This window comes from Salmo trutta, unplaced genomic scaffold (assembly GCF_901001165.1).
Source record: "Salmo trutta unplaced genomic scaffold, fSalTru1.1, whole genome shotgun sequence".
Taxonomy (NCBI): Eukaryota; Metazoa; Chordata; class Actinopteri; order Salmoniformes; family Salmonidae; genus Salmo; species Salmo trutta.
The window spans coordinates 2,973,844-2,992,211 of NW_021822911.1; the positions used below are offsets into that span (position 1 = coordinate 2,973,844).

Consider the following 18,368-nt stretch of genomic DNA (forward strand, 5'->3'; position numbering starts at 1 on the left):
GTTTCTTTCGACAAAGTTCATAATTGATGTCCAAATAACTCCAAGTTGTTAGCGCTTCGGTAGGCTACTAAAAAGTAGGGCGGGGGGGAAGTCACGACGTAAAGTTAAAAAAATAATCTATTTACGTTCGTTCAAACATGTCAAACGTTGTTTAGCATCAATCTTTAGAGCCATTTTTAACGTGAAACATCAGTAATGTTTCAACCCGACCTCTCCTGTGTCTTGAAAAACGTTTTTGAAAAATGTCTCGCCTGACACGAACTCAAATGATTGCGCAGGTGCGGGCAATAATGAAGTGACGACATCCCAGGGAGGTCAACTTCTCTTCCTTGTCATCCGGTCTCTGTTCATCATAGACGCTTCAAACAACTTTATAAAGATCGTTGACATCTAGTGGAAGCCGTAGGAGGTGCGAAAGGAATCCTTTCTCACTGTGTTATCTATTAACAATGACTCAAAAAAATAGTACAGCAACAAAATTCTTTTTTTTTCTCAAGGTTTTTGCATGCCATATGAGTTTTGTTATACTTACAGACACCATTCAAACAGTTTTAGAAAAGTCAGAGTGTTTTCTATCCAAATCTGGTAATAATATGCATATCCTAGCTTCTGAGTTGGTGTAGGAGGCAGTTAAAAATGGGCACATATTTTTTTCAAAATTCTCAATACTGCCCCCTAGCCCCAACAGGTTCATTATAATTATTGCACAATACTGATGACGGATCAGCACCTAGAAAAATATTATCAACTAAAACTGCAAAAATTTGAGGTGGCTTATTCTAGTGCTTACCATGTTACCATCTTACCATGTTATAGGAGACACATCATGACATATATTGAGACAAATTACAGACAGTTGCCTACAAATAGGAAAATAGAACTCAATAGATCAAACATGACATACATTACAATATGATTGAAACAGGCCTAAAGCCTACTGGTTATATTTAAATGCTCATCTCGGTTTTCATTTGAAGCATCATTTTATACGTCGCTTGTTTCTATCAACTTTAAAGACATTTGCAACTTTGTATTTGTAGTCAACTTTGTTCTGAATTTATTGGCAGTCACAGAGAGACTGATAAACCATGTGATTCTATGTTTAGCTGAGATCGTGTGTGTATAAAGTGACGCTGGAGGGTAAAAAAGCATTTAACGACTCACTCAGCTGTTCCACGTTAATACCGATGGTTTTGGGAAACAGCTCAGAGATTTAACTGTCACGTCCTGACCAGTATAGGGGTTATTTGTTATTGTAGTTTGGTCAGGACGTGGCAGAGTGTATTTGTTTTATGTGGTTCGGGGTGGTGGTTTGGTTAGTAGGGTGTTAGATGTATTATTTCCGGGTTTTGGGTTATGTTCTATGTTTTGTATTTCTATGTTCTATTTCTATGTTTAGGTTAATGGGGGGTTGGACTCTCAATTGGAGGCAGGTGCTTTCTCGTTGCCTCTGAGAGTCCTATATATGGGTATGTGTTTGGGTTTTGTATTTTGTGGGTAGTTGTATTTAGCACTGCTGTGAGTATTAGCCTGTGAAACTGTCGGTCTGTCGTTCTCTGTTTTTCTAGTTTTTTCCGTGTTCACATTTATTTAATAAATATAATGATGAACATGCAACCCGCTGCGCCTTGGTCCTCTCTTCACTACGACAGCCGTTACAGAACTACCCACCACAAAAAGACCAAGCAGCGGAGAAAGGAGCAAAGGGAATTACGGGTGGACTATAGGGAGCAGCACCTGGAGTGGAGGAAGCAGCGCGCTCGGGAGGAGATGGCATCCTGGATGCTGGAGGTTTTGGAGTCAAGGATTGACTGGACATGGGAACAATTACTGGACCACTGACAACCTGCCTGGGAAGCAGGTAGAGCACGAGAGGCACCCCCAATAACATTTTTTTTGGGGGCACACGGGTAGTTTGGCTGGGCCAAGGGTGAGCCCTAAGCCAGCAACCCGTGATTATATGGAGGAGCGTATGGAGTGGAGGGCGCCAAGTTATGAAGAAGTGCGCACGATCTTGCCCATACGCACGCACAGTCCAGTGCGAGATATTCCAGCCCCTCGCAGATGCCGTGCTAGAGTGGGCATCCAGCCTGAGAGGAGGATGCCTGCGCAGCGTGTCTGGTCACCGGTACGCCTCCTAGGTCCAGGCTACCCTACTCCCGCTCTACGCACGGCAACCATCAGGCCCCTGCACAGCCCAGTTCACCCTGTACTAGCACCCCGCTCGTACAGGGCTACTAGTTCCATCCAGCCAGGATGGGTTGTGCAGGGGGTGCGTTCAAGACCGCCTGTGCGCATTCATGGCCCAGTATTTCCAGTTCCTGCCTCTCGTGCTGACCCGGAAGTGCGAACCCCTAGTCTGGCACGTCCAGTACCAGCACCACGCATCAGTCTTCCAGTGCGTAATCCCAGTCCTGCTCGGCCGATTCCTGCTCCCCGCACTAGCCATGAGGTGCATGTCTCCAGGCTGATACCTCCAGTACCAGCACAACGCATCAGGCTTCCAGTGCGTCAGCTCAGTCCAGAGTATCCGGCTACAGTACCCCGTCATGAGTATCCGGTAAGAGTGTTAAGCCCGGAACCGAGTGAGACGGCCTACAGTTCGGAACCAAGGGAGACGGCCCACTGTGCAGAACCGAGTGAGACGGCCCACTGTGCAGAACCGAGTGAGACGGCCCACTGTGCAGAACCGAGTGAGACGGCCCACAGTTCAGAGAGAGGTGAATGGGTCTACAGTCCGGGACCTAGTGAGTCTGTCTGCCTTCCGGGACCGAGTGAGTCTGTCTGCGATCCGGAACCAAGTGAGTCTGTCTGCGGTCCGGAACCGAGTGAGTTTGACTATAACTTTGAACTGTGTGAGTCTGCCTACGACCCGGAACCGAGTGAGTCTGCCTACGGTCCGGAGCCAAGCAAGTCTGCCTACAGTCTGGAGGGCAGTAGGCCTGTACCTGAGCCACCTCCAGTATAGGTGGGTTGGGGAGGGGGGGTGTAGCACAGGTGTCGTTGTTGACGGCAGCCACCCTCCCTTCCCTCCCTTTAGTTAAGGGGGATTTTTTTTGGGGGGGGGGATTTTGTTTATTAATATGAGGTGCATCCGGGGTCTGCACCTTTGGGGGTGGGGGTACTGTCACGTCCTGACCAGTATAAGGGTTATTTGTTATTGTAGTTTGGTCAGGACGTGGCAGAGGGTATTTGTTTTATGTGGTTCGGGGTGGTGGTTTGGTTAGTAGGGTGTTAGATTTATTATTTCCGGGTTTTGGGTTATGTTCTATGTTTTGTATTTCTATGTTTAGGTTAATGGGGGGTTGGACTCTCAATTGGAGGCAGGTGCTTTCTCGTTGCCTCTGAGAGTCCTATATATGGGTATGTGTTTGGGTTTTGTATTTTGTGGGTAGTTGTATTTAGCACTGCTGTGAGTATTAGCCTGTGAAACTGTCGGTCTGTCGTTCTCTGTTTTTCTAGTTTTTTTTCCATATTCACATTTATTTAATAAATATAATGATGAACATGCAACCCGCTGCGCCTTGGTCCTCTCTTCACAACGACAGCCGTTACATTAACGATGCTCCATACGAATGTTTTAATAACGAACTTAGCTTTAACCTGTTAGGGTATAGGGGGCAGTATTGAGAATTTTTTGAAAAAAGATGTGCCCATTTTTAAATGCCTCCTACACCTACCCAGTAACTACAATATGCATATACTTATTATATATGGATAGAAAACACCCTAAAGTTTCAAAAACTGTTTGAATGGTGTCTGTGAGTATAACAGAACTCATTTGGCAGGCAAAACCCTGAGACAGATTCTGACAGGAAGTGGATACCTGATGTGTTGAATTGACTTTGAGCCTATGCCATTGAAAAACAAAGGGGGTGAATTATATTCTGGCACTTCCTATTGCTTCCACAAGATGTCCCCAGCCTTTACAAAGTGTTTTGGGTGTTCTACAGTGAGATCTGACCGAATAAGAGCCATGGAACGTGATGGTCCATCATTCACCCTGGCGCGCGATTTGATGGTGGGTACTCTCATTCCGAAACGTTTTAAAAGAAAACCCAATGGTCCGCCTTGAATTTTATTCATGTTCTGGTTAAAAAAGGCCCTAATGATTTATGCGATACAACGTTTGACATGTTTGAACGAACGGAAATATATTTTTTCCGTTCTTGAAGTGAAGTGAAGTCCGGCTGGCTTAGATCATGCGCTACAACACGGAGGTTTTTCGACATAAATGATGAGCTTTTTTGAACAAAACTACATTCGTTATGGACCTGGGACTCTTTGGAAGTGACATCTGATGAAGAGAATCAAAGGTAATGGATTATTTATATAGTATTTTAGATTCCTCCAACATGGCGGTTAGTCTGTATCGCGATGCGTATTTTTCTGGCGCAGTGCTCAGATTATTGCAAAGTGTGATTTCCCAGTAAGGTTAATTTAAAATCTGACAAGTCCATTGCGTTCAAGAGATGTAAATCTATAATTCTTTGAATGACAATATAATATTTTAGCAATGTTTTCTAATATTAATTAATTATTTTGTCGTCATGACTTGACTGCCGGTATTGGAGGGAAACGATTTCCTGAACATCAACGCCATAGTAAAACACTGTTTTTAGATATAAATATGAACTTGATAGAACTAAAAATGCATGCATTGTCTAACAAAATGTCCTAGGAGTGTCATCTGATGGAGATTGTAAAAGGTTAGTGCATAATTTTAGCTGATTGTATGGTTTTGGTGACGCATGTCTTTGAATCGACAATGCATTGCACACAGCTATTGTCAATGTACTCTCCTAACATAACCTAACTTTATGCTTTCCCCGTAAAACCTTTTTGAAATCGGTAAACGTGGTTAGATTAAGAAGATGTTTATCTTTCAAAGGCTGTAAGTTAGTTGTATGTTTGAGAAATTTGAATTTGTACATTTATTTGGTTTCAAATTTGCCGCTCTTGAAATGCACCTGCTGTTGATAGGGTGCGCCACAGGTGGCACGCTAACGTCCCAGGTAGCCTCAAGAAGTTTTAAGATGCTTTTGGGAAAGCAGTCCCTGGATAAAAACAACTGCTAAATTCAAAACTAAATGCTATACATACAGATCTCATATTACTGTAATTAATAATTCATGTATAATTTGCACAGTTCTTTATTAAACGTAGTTCTTTGTACATTTGACTGTGTTAAACCTAGCAGTACTACTGATTTCTCTGAGAGGCAGATATATATTATTACTGTATTAAACCTAGCAGTACTACTGATTTCTCTGAGAGGCAGATATATATTATTACTGTATAAAACCTAGCAGTACTACTGATTTCTCTGTGAGACAGATATATATTATCACTGTATTAAATTTAGCAGTACTACTGATTTCTCTGAGAGGCAGATATATATTATTACTGTATAAAACCTAGCAGTACTACTGATTTCTCTGAGAGGCAGATATATATTATTACTGTATTAAACCTAGCAGTACTACTGATTTCTCTGAGAGGCAGATATATATTATTACTGTGTTAAACCTAGCAGTACTACTGATTTCTCTGTGAGGCAGATATATATTATTACTGTGTTAAACCAGGCAGTACTACTGATTTCTCTGAGAGGCAGATATATATTATTACTGTGTAAAACCTAGCAGTACTACTGATTTCTCTGTGAGGCAGATATATATTATTACTGTGTTAAACCAGGCAGTACTACTGATTTCTCTGTGAGGCAGATATATATTATTACTGTATAAAACCTAGCAGTACTACTGATTTCTCTGTGAGATAGATATATATTATCACTGTATTAAACCTAGCAGTACTACTGATTTTCACTATGTGCAGGTTATATGACAATAGCTTCCGGTTGTCACAGGATGTTCTTACTCAACACACGTTGTCTTTGGGGTAGAGCTTCCTGTGACAACCGGAAGTTGTTAAAAACAGCCTAGAGCTATTGTCATATGGCCACCTGCGGATAGTGAAAATCACGCAACTCAACCATGTGTCATTCAGTCAATTATTAAGGTAGAGACTTCTTATTCAGGATTCTGTTTATGTCTACCCCAAAGACAACGTGTGTTGAGTAAGAACTTCTTGTGACAACCGGAAGTGGTTAAAAACAGCCTAGAGCTTTTGTCATATTTCAACATGACGGAGAGTAAAGTCAGTCAGGAGTCCCTGACCTTATCTTCTCTCAAGAAGATGTCTGGTAGGCCCATTTAAATACCTTTTTGGACATTTCAAGATAGCAGATGTTTGAGTTGGGTCTATTAACACAGCTGTGAGTTGTTATTTTTTTCATTTTTTCATTTTTGACAAAATGAGCAGTCCTGGAAGTGACAGATTTTGACTCATATTGAGTGATAAGATTGAGCTATTTAAAAACACTTTTTCAACATTTCAAGATAGCAGTTAGTTCAGTTTGATCTTATTAAAAACAGCTGTATAATTTTTTTATTCATTTTGACATATTTTTTGGGACCACTTTTTTTGCACTATGTTTGAAGGCTGTCAACTTCTTGTCAGGAGGAGAATCACTTAGCCTTTCAACTAATTTTCAAATGATAGGATGCCTATTTTAAAACACTTTCTCTACATTTCAAGATAGCAGTTAGTTAATTTTGAGCGTATCAAAGACCGCTGCAACTTTATTTTATTAATTTTCACAATGTTTTTTTTACCCAAAATTATTCTAAGTCCACAGTCTCTGTCATTGAACTATGTTGAGCCGTGTGCCTGGTGATTGAACAGGTTACCAGGTGTGTTTTTGAATATAATTCTTAATGGCTTCAGTGGTGTGCTGGGGTCCATTGCTTGCTAAGGGGGAACCTCCCACCCGGGTTCAGCCAACAGGGGGCGCACCCAACCCCTCTAGTAAAACTGAATGTCTCTCTCTCTCCCTCTCTCAGGCTATGAAAAAAGCCCCACCTCCTCTCGCTCAGCCATTCTAACAGTGGAAGCCAGGATCTGTGAGAAACTATGATAATAAACTGTGAACAATAATGAAGCCATGTTTGTCTGTGTGAGTGAGGATTTATTATTTAATTGTGTGATAACTTTAATTCTGTGATAACTTTATGTAATACATCCTCTGTTTCCTAACTGAATAAACATTTTAAGATAGCAGTTGGTTCAGTCTGATCATCTCATGTACTGTTGGAACTTTATTTTAATCCTTTTCCACTATTTTTATTTGTATTTTTTTTATGACAAATTCCAGAGCCTCTGTATACATTTTTACACATTTTTCCCCCACTCTCTACTTTGTACAATGACAGAGAAAGTGGGACTCTGTCGTTTTTTCTGACAAGTTCTCTCATTGATCTCAGGTTCAGCCACCAAGGGGGTCACCCACCCTCCATGAAAACTTTCATAGGCTCTCTTTCACTCAGTAATCATGTAACAAGTGGACAGGCTCCCAGAGGCAGGGCAATCAAAGGCTCCAAGTCACTGAAGTGCCCATCAGCCCAGCCATTGTTATTATTCCTACCAGCCGTTCTACAGTCCCTGAAGCGGGTTGATTAGTAGGTTGGAACCCCGTTACAACAGACACTTTACAATGACGCAACAATCAGCGTTTGAGCTGGACACACTCATTTAGAACGCTCGTTTAGAACACTCGTTTAGAACGCTCGTTTAGAACGCTCCTTTAGAACACTCATTTAGAACGCTCTTTTAGAACGCTCGTTTAGAACCCTCTTTAAAACGGACAGTTACCAATGACGCAACAATCAGCGTTTGAGCTGGACACACTTCTTTTCAGAAACTATTTACACAAAACACACAGTCCTTACAAAGTTTATCTCCAGAATGTGAGCAGTTTATTTTTGGATGCAAATGGTTCAGATATTCACAGAAGTATGTATATATATATATATATATATAACAATCCAAAATCAGCTCCTTGGAAGTGTGTTCTCTCTCAGTATAAAGTTCTATTGAGAATGACTTCTCTGGAGAAGGCCATTATATACACACTCAGATAGGCACAACCCTTTTTCAACATTTAAATATCGAAACAAGAAAAAAACCTGGGTTTAAAGTTGTGTTAAATTGATCATTCAGGAGATGAGATTAACACCTTGCATTGATTGTCCATCCAAGGTGGTTGCCTACGTCATTGTTATGTTGAGGTCAGAGGATCATCAGGGTGATTCATTTCAGGGCTGGGCTCTCTTTCATTCAGTAATACAGAGGCAGGGCAATCAAAGGCTCCAACTCACTGAACTGCTCATCAGCCCAGCCATTGTTATTATTCATACTTTTCAGAACCTCTCAGACTAGAAAATATAAATAAAATTTACTATAGTGTTTTAAATTGTTTGCATCTGTGACAACTTTCAACTTTCTCTCTCTCTCTCTCTCTCTCTCTCTCTCTCTCTCTGAAAAAAGACAACAGACATGACATTGACTCCTGAGTGATGAACTGTTGCCCACTCTATAGTCACCCTGGTTATTATATTTCACATAGATTGTCCATGCAAGGTTGTTGCCTAGGTGATTGAAGTTGGACACTCATCAGAGTCATTACAGTTTTTCTCAATTGCTAAAACACAATTTCTGAAACCTTGCTCCATTTCCTGAAAACATTAAACACAAAACCTCATCTTCAAGCACTATTTATATAACCTCTGACTCCTCTCCTCTCCTCATCTTCAAGCACTATTTACATAAACTCTAACTCCTCTCGCAAAATGAAACATTCACCTCAAAACAGTTTTACCTGTGTTCAAAATCAAACACTGCTCTCAAATCATAAACAAAGTGATCAAAATGATATACACTCTCAAGCAGTCAGTAAACAATACACCCGAAAAATAGAAAACACATTGTTCAAAACATACAAAATTCTCAGGGAGAAGTACATTTTTAATCTAAATAAATATTCATATTTTTCCGTCATTGTCTTTTGATGAACGAAAACATGTTCTATCATAGTAGCTCAACATGGATCAGAAATTAGTACTCTGCTTTGCTCTTTGCAATTTAGTTTTTTGTTCTTCCTGCTCCTTGTACCCCTATTGTTACAGTACTGTACCCTGCATCTCACACACTATTGTTACAGTCCTGTACCCTGCATCTCACACACTATTGTTACAGTACTGTACCCTGCATCTCACAAACTATTGTTACAGTCCTGTACCCTGCATCTCACACACTATTGTTACAGTCCTGTACCCTGCATCTCACACACTATTGTTACAGTACTGTACCCTGCATCTCACAAACTTGTCCTTTGTCTCTGTGATACTGTAATTCTTGTTCTTTGTTGATATGAACCTGCAACCAGTCAAAATCTATTGAGCAGTCAGTACTGTTAATAAATGGAAAAGCACAATGTTCAGGGCCATACAATTTGTCCATTGTACAGTATACAGCCTACAATGCACTGTACTACAGTATACAATACTAAAAGGGACAAAAATCAAAGGAGTAAACATGTGATCAATGTGCTTCTTCTTGTCTTTGGGCTGGGTCAGACCAGAGCACTTCGTCAACATCACAAGCAATATTGTCCCGCCTGAGGCAACGGGGGAAGAAGCCTCTTGTGTGCCGTATCCAGCCCTGACATGATTCCTCACCTATATCACCACAGGCTAAATCCATGGCTTGCAGCAGATTTACCCTGGTGTAGGGTTGTCTATCATACACTTTCCATCTCCAAGAGGAGAAAAAACTCCTCAATCGGATTCAGGAAAGGGCGAGTATGGAGGGAGGTACAAGTTCATAAACTGCCAATTGATGTTAAACCAATTCCCTTACCTGAGCAGCTCACTGGAAACTGACATTGTCCCACACTATCACATAGGTGGGGATGGGATTCTCATTTAGCTCTTGACCCTGCTGCTCAAATAAAATATCTCTTAGATTGGCCATACATCTTAGAAGGTGCTGGGTGTTATATGGCCCGAGTGTAACATGGTGATGTAGAACACCATGGTTGCTGATAGCAACACAGATTGTGACATTGCCACCTCGTTGACCAGGGACTTCAACAATGGCCCCGCTGTCCAATCATGTTTCGGGCCTCTCCTTCTCCTCTTTGTTAAATCGAAGCCTGCTTCATCGACAAAAGATGAACTCATGGGGTCTGTCCAAGGATTCCAAGTCAAATATTGTCTGTGTAGAAATACAATATACTGCATGTAGGATTTTGTAAGTCGTACAGAGACAGTGCTATACTGTAGAGTACAATTAGGCCTACTGTATGCACTTCTGATTCACATACATTGTATGTACTGAAGAGTAATGTCATTCACATAGTATGTGTTAGTACTGTAGACATTCTGGATTACAGTAAATGTTTCTGAATGTACACTTACTTGCACATACTGAGCTCACAGTTCTTTCACCCTTGGTGAGTTGCGCTCAAAAGGTACTCTGAATACTTGTTTCATTCGCATCCTGTTACGACGGAGGACACGGTCAATTGTGGAAATGCTCACACTGTCGATTCCCTGGAAGTGTGTGTTGTCTTGTATCAGTCGTTCCTGGATTTCTCTGAGTCGTATTATCTTGAAGGACCATGCCAACTATAACGGCCTCTTGCTCCCGAGTGAATATAGCTGTCCTTCCACCTGCATGTGGCAGCCTTGCAATTCTACAAAGAGTAGTTGTGCAGTTACAAAACATATTCATGCAGTACAATACATACAGTGATTAACTTTACAAATGTCTATTGAAACAGCTGCATAGAGTGTAGTACAGTAAATTAGCAATTACAAAAATACGGTAGTATACTGTACCTGTTCTCTTCTCTGAATGTCCTTACTATGGTGGACACAGAAAATCACCTCAAACTGGGTTGCACTCTAAGTCCTGCTTCCCTCGTTGTCCGTCCATGGACAAGAACATGGTCTATAACTGTTGCTCGAATTTCATCAGATATTTCCACTCTTTGTCTTCCTCTTCCTCCTCCTCTTCCTCTTTCTTGCCCTCCTCCTCGTCGCTGTAAGGGCTTTGGTAGTCGCGTTGCAGGAACGAGGCGCAGGAAGCAACGAACACAGGGAGTGGTGTTTTTAATAACACTGAAGCAAAAACAAACTTCCCAAACACATGGGAATAAACACAATGAGCGACAATGCAAAGAGCGTAAGACAGGAGAACCTATTTCAACATGACGGAGAGTAAAGTCAGTCAGGAGTCCCTGACCTTATCTTCTCTCAAGAAGATGTCTGGTAGGCCCATTTAAATACCTTTTTTGGACATTTCAAGATAGCAGATGTTTGAGTTGGGTCTATTAACACAGCTGTGAGTTGTTATTTTTTTCATTTTTTCATTTTTGACAAAATGAGCAGTCCTGGAAGTGACAGATTTTGACTCATATTGAGTGATAAGACTGAGCTATTTAGAAAATCCCTTAGCCTTTCGACTAATTTTGGGTTAGTTGGACTAATTTTGGGTTAGTTCTCTCAAGAAGAACTAACCAATCTCAACATGACAGAAAGTAAGACAGGAGGACCTATTTCAACATGACAGAGAGTCAGTCAGGAGTCCCTGACCTTATCTTCTCTCAAGACGTCAGACATGAAGATGTCTAAACACAACTGGAATATCATTAGTTTGTGATTCATTGTTAATGGATTTTCAATCAGGAACAACAGAGGAACAACCAGACAACATAACAATGTGTGGGAGGGTGGAGATCTAATATTGTTTTGTGACAAACACTAAAGCATGATATTCTAATAAATCTACCCCCTATTCCCTACGTAGAACACTACTTTAGACCTGGTCAGAAGCACCATAGTGCACTACGTAGGGAATAGGGAACCATTTGGAACAGAGACCAGTAATTCCCCTGAACATCTTTCTCTTCCTCATCTGGTTTCTTGAACAGCCCTTCACTCCTCCCCTCTTCGTCTTCCTCCCTTTTCATTCTATTCTATCAGCCACACCACCAGCTCACCTCCACACAATCCATTTACAACTTAAAGACACACCTTGGAGTAAATGACAAAGGAAAACTATTACTAGAAGTTTAGTGTTGGATTTTTTTTATTTCCCATCACCATAAATCATATTTAATCACTGAACAGTAGCAGACCTAACTTCATCTGTTCCTGACTCTGGATAGTGGATTAAAAAGACCATCAATCTCCAATGATATTAAAGTACTATTCTGAACATTACTGATATACTGAGTGGCAAGTCCAGATATCTGCTGGTTTTATTGTTTGGTCAATAGCACCTCCTGCTGGACAGGTTTAATGTTGCTGGACTGAGCAGAATGGGAGGATGAAAGATGACACATTTAGGGACGGTTTCCTGGACATCTACATTGAACACGCTTTTTAGTCCAGGACTAGGATTAATCTGTGTCTGGGAAACCAGTCCATATACTTTAGTAGAAAGTAAGTGATACCAGCTTGTAGTGGGCTGACTAGTCCTGAATTGTCCTTTTGTTCCTGGACCATTTTCCATGCAGCTCCAGGTGACAGAGAACACATCAATTAGGGCCGAGCTGATCAATGATACTGAGGAGAATTACATAGAGACAGAGAACCAACTGAGAAAACATATCAATGGTTCTGAATGACAACCAATATACATCAACACCAGACATCATGATTCATGGAAATGGACATTGTATTTTATCAAATATGAAAACCTTAAATCTCTTCAAATTCAAATCAGTCAGAAAATAAGGATTGTAGATAAAACAGAGCAGAATAAATCATCACATCTGGGGACCATCAACACCAGCATGACTAGTATCTATGTGGACCCTACTACAGTTTAACCAGCTCAGCTATAGACTACACCAGCATGACTAGTATCTATGTGGACCCTACTACAGTTTAACCAGCTCAGCTATAGACTACACCAGCGTGACTAGTATCTATGTGGACCCTACTACAGTTTAACCAGCTCAGCTATAGACTACACCAGCATGACTAGTATCTATGTGGACCCTACTACAGTTTAACCAGCTCAGCTATAGACTACACCAGCATGACTAGTATCTATGTGGACCCTACAACAGTTTAACCAGCTCAGCTATAGACTACACCAGCATGACTAGTATCTATGTGGACCCTACTACAGTTTAACCAGCTCAGCTATAGACTACACCAGCATGACTAGTATCTATGTGGACACTACTACAGTTTAACCAGCTCAGCTATAGACTACACCAGCATGACTAGTATCTATGTGGACCCTACTACAGTTTAACCAGCTCAGCTATAGACTACACCAGCGTGACTAGTATCTATGTGGACCCTACTACAGTTTAACCAGCTCAGCTATAGACTACACCAGCATGACTAGTATCTATGTGGACCCTACTACAGTTTAACCAGCTCAGCTATAGACTACACCAGCATGACTAGTATCTATGTGACCCTACTACAGTTTAACCAGCTCAGCTATAGACTACACCAGCATGACTAGTATCTATGTGGACCCTACTACAGTTTAACCAGCTCAGCTATAGACTACACCAGCATGACTAGTATCTATGTGGACCCTACTACAGTTTAACCAGCTCAGCTATAGACTACACCAGCATGACTAGTATCTATGTGGACCCTACTACAGTTTAACCAGCTCAGCTATAGACGACACCAGCGTGACTAGTATCTATGTGGACCCTACTACAGTTTAACCAGCTCAGCTATAGACTACACCAGCATGACTAGTATCTATGTGGACCCTACTACAGTTTAACCAGCTCAGCTATAGACTACACCAGCATGACTAGTATCTATGTGGACCCTACTACAGTTTAACCAGCTCAGCTATAGACTACACCAGCATGACTAGTATCTATGTGGACCCTACTACAGTTTAACCAGCTCAGCTATAGACTACACCAGCATGACTAGTATCTATGTGGACCCTACTACAGTTTAACCAGCTCAGCTATAGACTACACCAGCATGACTAGTATCTATGTGGACCCTACTACAGTTTAACCAGCTCAGCTATAGACTACACCAGCGTGACTAGTATCTATGTGGACCCTACTACAGTTTAACCAGCTCAGCTATAGACTACACCAGCGTGACTAGTATCTATGTGGACCCTACTACAGTTTAAACCAGCTCAGCTATAGACTACACCAGCGTGACTAGTATCTATGTGGACCCTACTACAGTTTAACCAGCTCAGCTATAGACTACACCAGCATGACTAGTATCTATGTGGACCCCACTACAGTTTAACCAGCTCAGCTATAGACTACACCAGCATGACTAGTATCTATGTGGACCCTACTACAGTTTAACCAGCTCAGCTATAGACTACACCAGCATGACTAGTATCTATGTGGACCCTACTACAGTTTAACCAGCTCAGCTATAGACTACACCAGCATGACTAGTATCTATGTGGACACTACTACAGTTTAACCAGCTCAGCTATAGACTACACCAGCATGACTAGTATCTATGTGGACCCTACTACAGTTTAACCAGCTCAGCTATAGACTACACCAGCATGACTAGTATCTATGTGGACCCTACTACAGTTTAACCAGCTCAGCTATAGACTACACCAGCATGACTAGTATCTATGTGGACCCTACTACAGTTTAACCAGCTCAGCTATAGACTACACCAGCATGACTAGTATCTATGTGGACCCTACTACAGTTTAACACCAGCTCAGCTATAGACTACACCAGCATGACTAGTATCTATGTGGACCCTACTACAGTTTAACCAGCTCAGCTATAGACTACACCAGCGTGACTAGTATCTATGTGGACCCTACTACAGTTTAACCAGCTCAGCTATAGACTACACCAGCGTGACTAGTATCTATGTGGACCCTACTACAGTTTAACCAGCTCAGCTATAGACTACACCAGCATGACTAGTATCTATGTGGACCCTACTACAGTTTAACCAGCTCAGCTATAGACTACACCAGCACGACTAGTATCTATGTGGACCCTACTACAGTTAACCAGCTCAGCTATAGACTACACCAGCATGACTAGTATCTATGTGGACCCTACTACAGTTTAACCAGCTCATCTATAGACTACACCAGCACGACTAGTATCTATGTGGACCCTACTACAGTTTAACCAGCTCAGCTATAGACTACACCAGCATGACTAGTATCTATGTGGACCCTACTACAGTTTAACCAGCTCAGCTATAGACTACACCAGCGTGACTAGTATCTATGTGGACCCTACTACAGTTTAACCAGCTCAGCTATAGACTACACCAGCATGACTAGTATCTATGTGGACCCTACTACAGTTTAACCAGCTCAGCTATAGACTACACCAGCGTGACTAGTATCTATGTGGACCCTACTACAGTTTAACCAGCTCAGCAGTACCATCGACATAAAACCCAGGATAGAGGGTCTGAGTGAATGTGGTCTGGACTCTGTGGAGGAGGGTTATTGTGTCAGAGACACTGTAGAAGGACAGAGTACCTGCATTGTGATCCAGGTACACTCCTACTCTGGAGGACTGAGGGCATAATCCTTTAGTCTCAACATTATTGTGTCTGAAACAATAACCACCTCTATAGCACAATAAACTCCAGGACTTGTTATTGTATCCAAATATATTATCTGTCTCTGTTCTTCTGATGTCTTTATATGAGACTGCTGTAACAACATTACAACCACTCCACTCTACCTCCCAGTAACAGCGTCCAGACAGACCCTCTCTACACAGAACCTGGAATATGTTGGTGAATCTGTCTGGATGGTCAGGATATGGTTGAACTTGGCGTGTACGGGTCACCTTTCTGTTCCCTTCAGACAGAGAGAGGCGTGTGCCTGCTGTGTTTGGGTCCAGTGTGAGCTGACAGGAATCTGGGAGAAGAGCAGAGACCAATGAGGGGAGTCAGAACAATAAGTTAAGTCAGATACTGTATCTACCCTGTCTTTGATTAGAGCACAGCAGAGATCAAACCAGAGAAACATGAGGAGTCAGACAGATACCCAGTCTTTGATTAGATCTACTATTGATATATATTTCTAGAGGGATTGTTAGGAGTGGCAGTAAAAAGAGACTGTTAGTTACTTCACAATAAAGAGACTCACATTGTAACAACTGTTCTCTGGTCTTGGGCTCTGGAGGCAGAACAACCTCCACTATATTCACTACAGACACACAAACACATTGACAGAGAGAGGGAATGTTATCATCATACCATATTCCACATGTATATGACTAGTAGGGAACTTTCAATGGTCTAAAGTTGATGTTCTGATTGTTTTCAACACACCTGTAGTGGAGATCTTGGTCCATTCTCCTTTAAGGAAGTCTTCTAGTTTCTCTCTCAGTTCAGACACAGTCTTACTCACATCTCCAAAGTACTGAAGAGGACGGACAACGATGCTGGGTAAGTCTGAAGATACACTGATACTGGAGAGAGACTGATAACTCTGGAGAGAGAGAGAGACAGAGAGAGAGAGAGACAGAGACAGAGACAGAGACAGAGAGACAGAGACAGAGAGAGACAGAGAGAGACAGATAGAGAGAGAGACAGAGACAGAGAGAGAGACAGACAGACAGAGAGAGACAGAGAGAGAGGGAGAGAGAGAGAGAGAGACAGAGAGAGAGACAGAGAGAGACAGAGACAGAGAAAGACAGAGAGAGAGAGAGAGAGGGACAGAGGGAGAGAGAGAGAGGGACAGAGGGACACAGAAAGAGGGACACAGAGGGACAGAGAGACACATAAAGAGGGACACAGAGAGAGGGGGGACACAGACAGGGGGACAGGGGGACACAGACAGAGGGACAGGAGGACACAGACAGAGAGACAGGGGGACAGGGTGACACATAGGGACACAGAGAGAGAGGGACACAGAGAGACAGAGGGACAGAGAGACAGAGGGACAGAGAGACAGAGGAACAGAGAGGGACAGAGAGAGAGAGGGACAGAGAGAGAGAGAGAGGGACAGAGAGAGAGAGAGAGAGAGAGAGAGAGAGAGGGAGAGAGAGAGGGACAGAGAGAGAGAGAGAGAGAGAGAGAGAGAGAGAGAGAGAGAGAGAGAGAAAGAGGGACAGAGAGAGGGACAGAGAGAGGGACAGAGAGAGAGAGAGAGAGAGGGACAGAGAGGGACAGAGAGAGAGGGACAGAGAGGGACAGAGAGGGACAGAGAGACAGAGGGACAGAGAGAGAGAGGGACAGAGAGAGAGAGAGGGACAGAGAGAGAGAGACAGAGAGAGAGGGACAGAGAGAGAGAGAGGGACAGAGAGAGAGGGACAGAGAGAGAGAGAGAGGAGGGAGGGACAGAGAGAGAGAGAGGGACAGACAGGACAACATAATGATTGAGATGAATAGTTTCACATGAAGTTAATTTCATATCACATGTAACAAGACAGTTTAGTTACCTGGAGGAAATGGATGTGATCCTCTGTGTGTGAGAGCTGCTCCAGCTCAGTGCTTCTCTTCCTCAGCTCAGCTATCTCCTGCTTCAGTTGCTCCAGGACTCCTTCAGCTTCACTCACTTGAGCCTTCTCTTGGGCTCTGATCAGCTCCTTCACCTCAGAGCTCCTTCTCTCAATGGAGCGGATCAGCACAGTAAAGATCTGATCACTGTCCTTCACTGCTGCCTGTGCAGAGCGCTGTTGAGAGAGAGAGAGAGACAGAGACAGAGACAGAGAGAGAGAGAGAGAGAGAGAGCGAGAGCGAGAGAGAGAGCGAGACAGAGACAGAGAGAGAGAGAGCGAGAGAGCGAGAGAGAGAGAGAGAGCGAGAGAGAGGAGCGAGAGAGAGAGCGAGAGAGAGGGACAGAGAGAGAGCGAGAGAGAGAGAGAGAGAGAGAGAGAGAGAGAGAGAGAGAGAGAGAGAGAGAGAGAGAGAGAGAGGGACAGAGAGAGAGAGAGAGAGAAAGAGAGAGAGAGACAGAGAGAGAGAGAGAGAGAGAGAGAGAGAGAGAGAGAGAGAAAGAGAGAGAGAGACAGAGAGAGAGAGAGAGAGAGAGAGAGAGAGAGAGAGAGAGAGAGAGAGACTTGTCATCCTCATTACACTAACATAGTAAAGTAAAAACACATTGCGTGTAAAATTGTAACATCCTGTAGCACAAACTCCAAAAAGTTCTGGGACATTGTAAAGTCCATGGAGAATAAGAGCATCTTCTCCCAGCTGCCCACTGCACTGAGGATAGGAAACAGTGTTACCACCGATAAATCCACGATAATGGAGAATTACAATAAGCATTTCTCTACGGCTGGCCATGCTTTCCTCCTGGCTACCCCAACCCCGGCCAACAGCTCTGCACCCCCCACATCAACTCACCCAAACCTCCCCAGCTTCTCCTTCACCCAAATCCAGATAGCTGATGTTCTGAAAGAGCAAAACCTGGACCCCTACAAATCAGCTGGACTAGACAACCTGGACCCCTAAAAATCAGCTGGGCTAGACAACCTGGACCCCTACAAATCA

At 42.7% G+C, this 18,368-nt stretch overlaps 1 protein-coding gene and 1 long non-coding RNA gene across 2 annotated transcripts in view; one reads left to right on the forward strand and one right to left on the reverse strand.

The window, feature by feature from the left end:
- LOC115186778 (uncharacterized) overlaps positions 1-18,368 on the forward strand; it is a 114,947-nt gene that overhangs the window by 13,701 nt on the left and 82,878 nt on the right. The window lies entirely within an intron of this gene.
- Positions 15,275-18,368, reverse strand: part of LOC115186769 (tripartite motif-containing protein 16-like) — a 452,306-nt gene continuing 449,212 nt past the window's right edge. The window contains exons 4-7 of the mRNA XM_029746273.1: positions 17,315-17,548; positions 16,203-16,362; positions 16,018-16,077; positions 15,275-15,786 (exon numbers count right to left, since the gene is read on the reverse strand). Coding sequence (XP_029602133.1) covers positions 15,275-15,786; positions 16,018-16,077; positions 16,203-16,362; positions 17,315-17,548 — 966 coding nt within the window. The remainder of the gene's footprint in view (positions 15,787-16,017; positions 16,078-16,202; positions 16,363-17,314; positions 17,549-18,368) is intronic.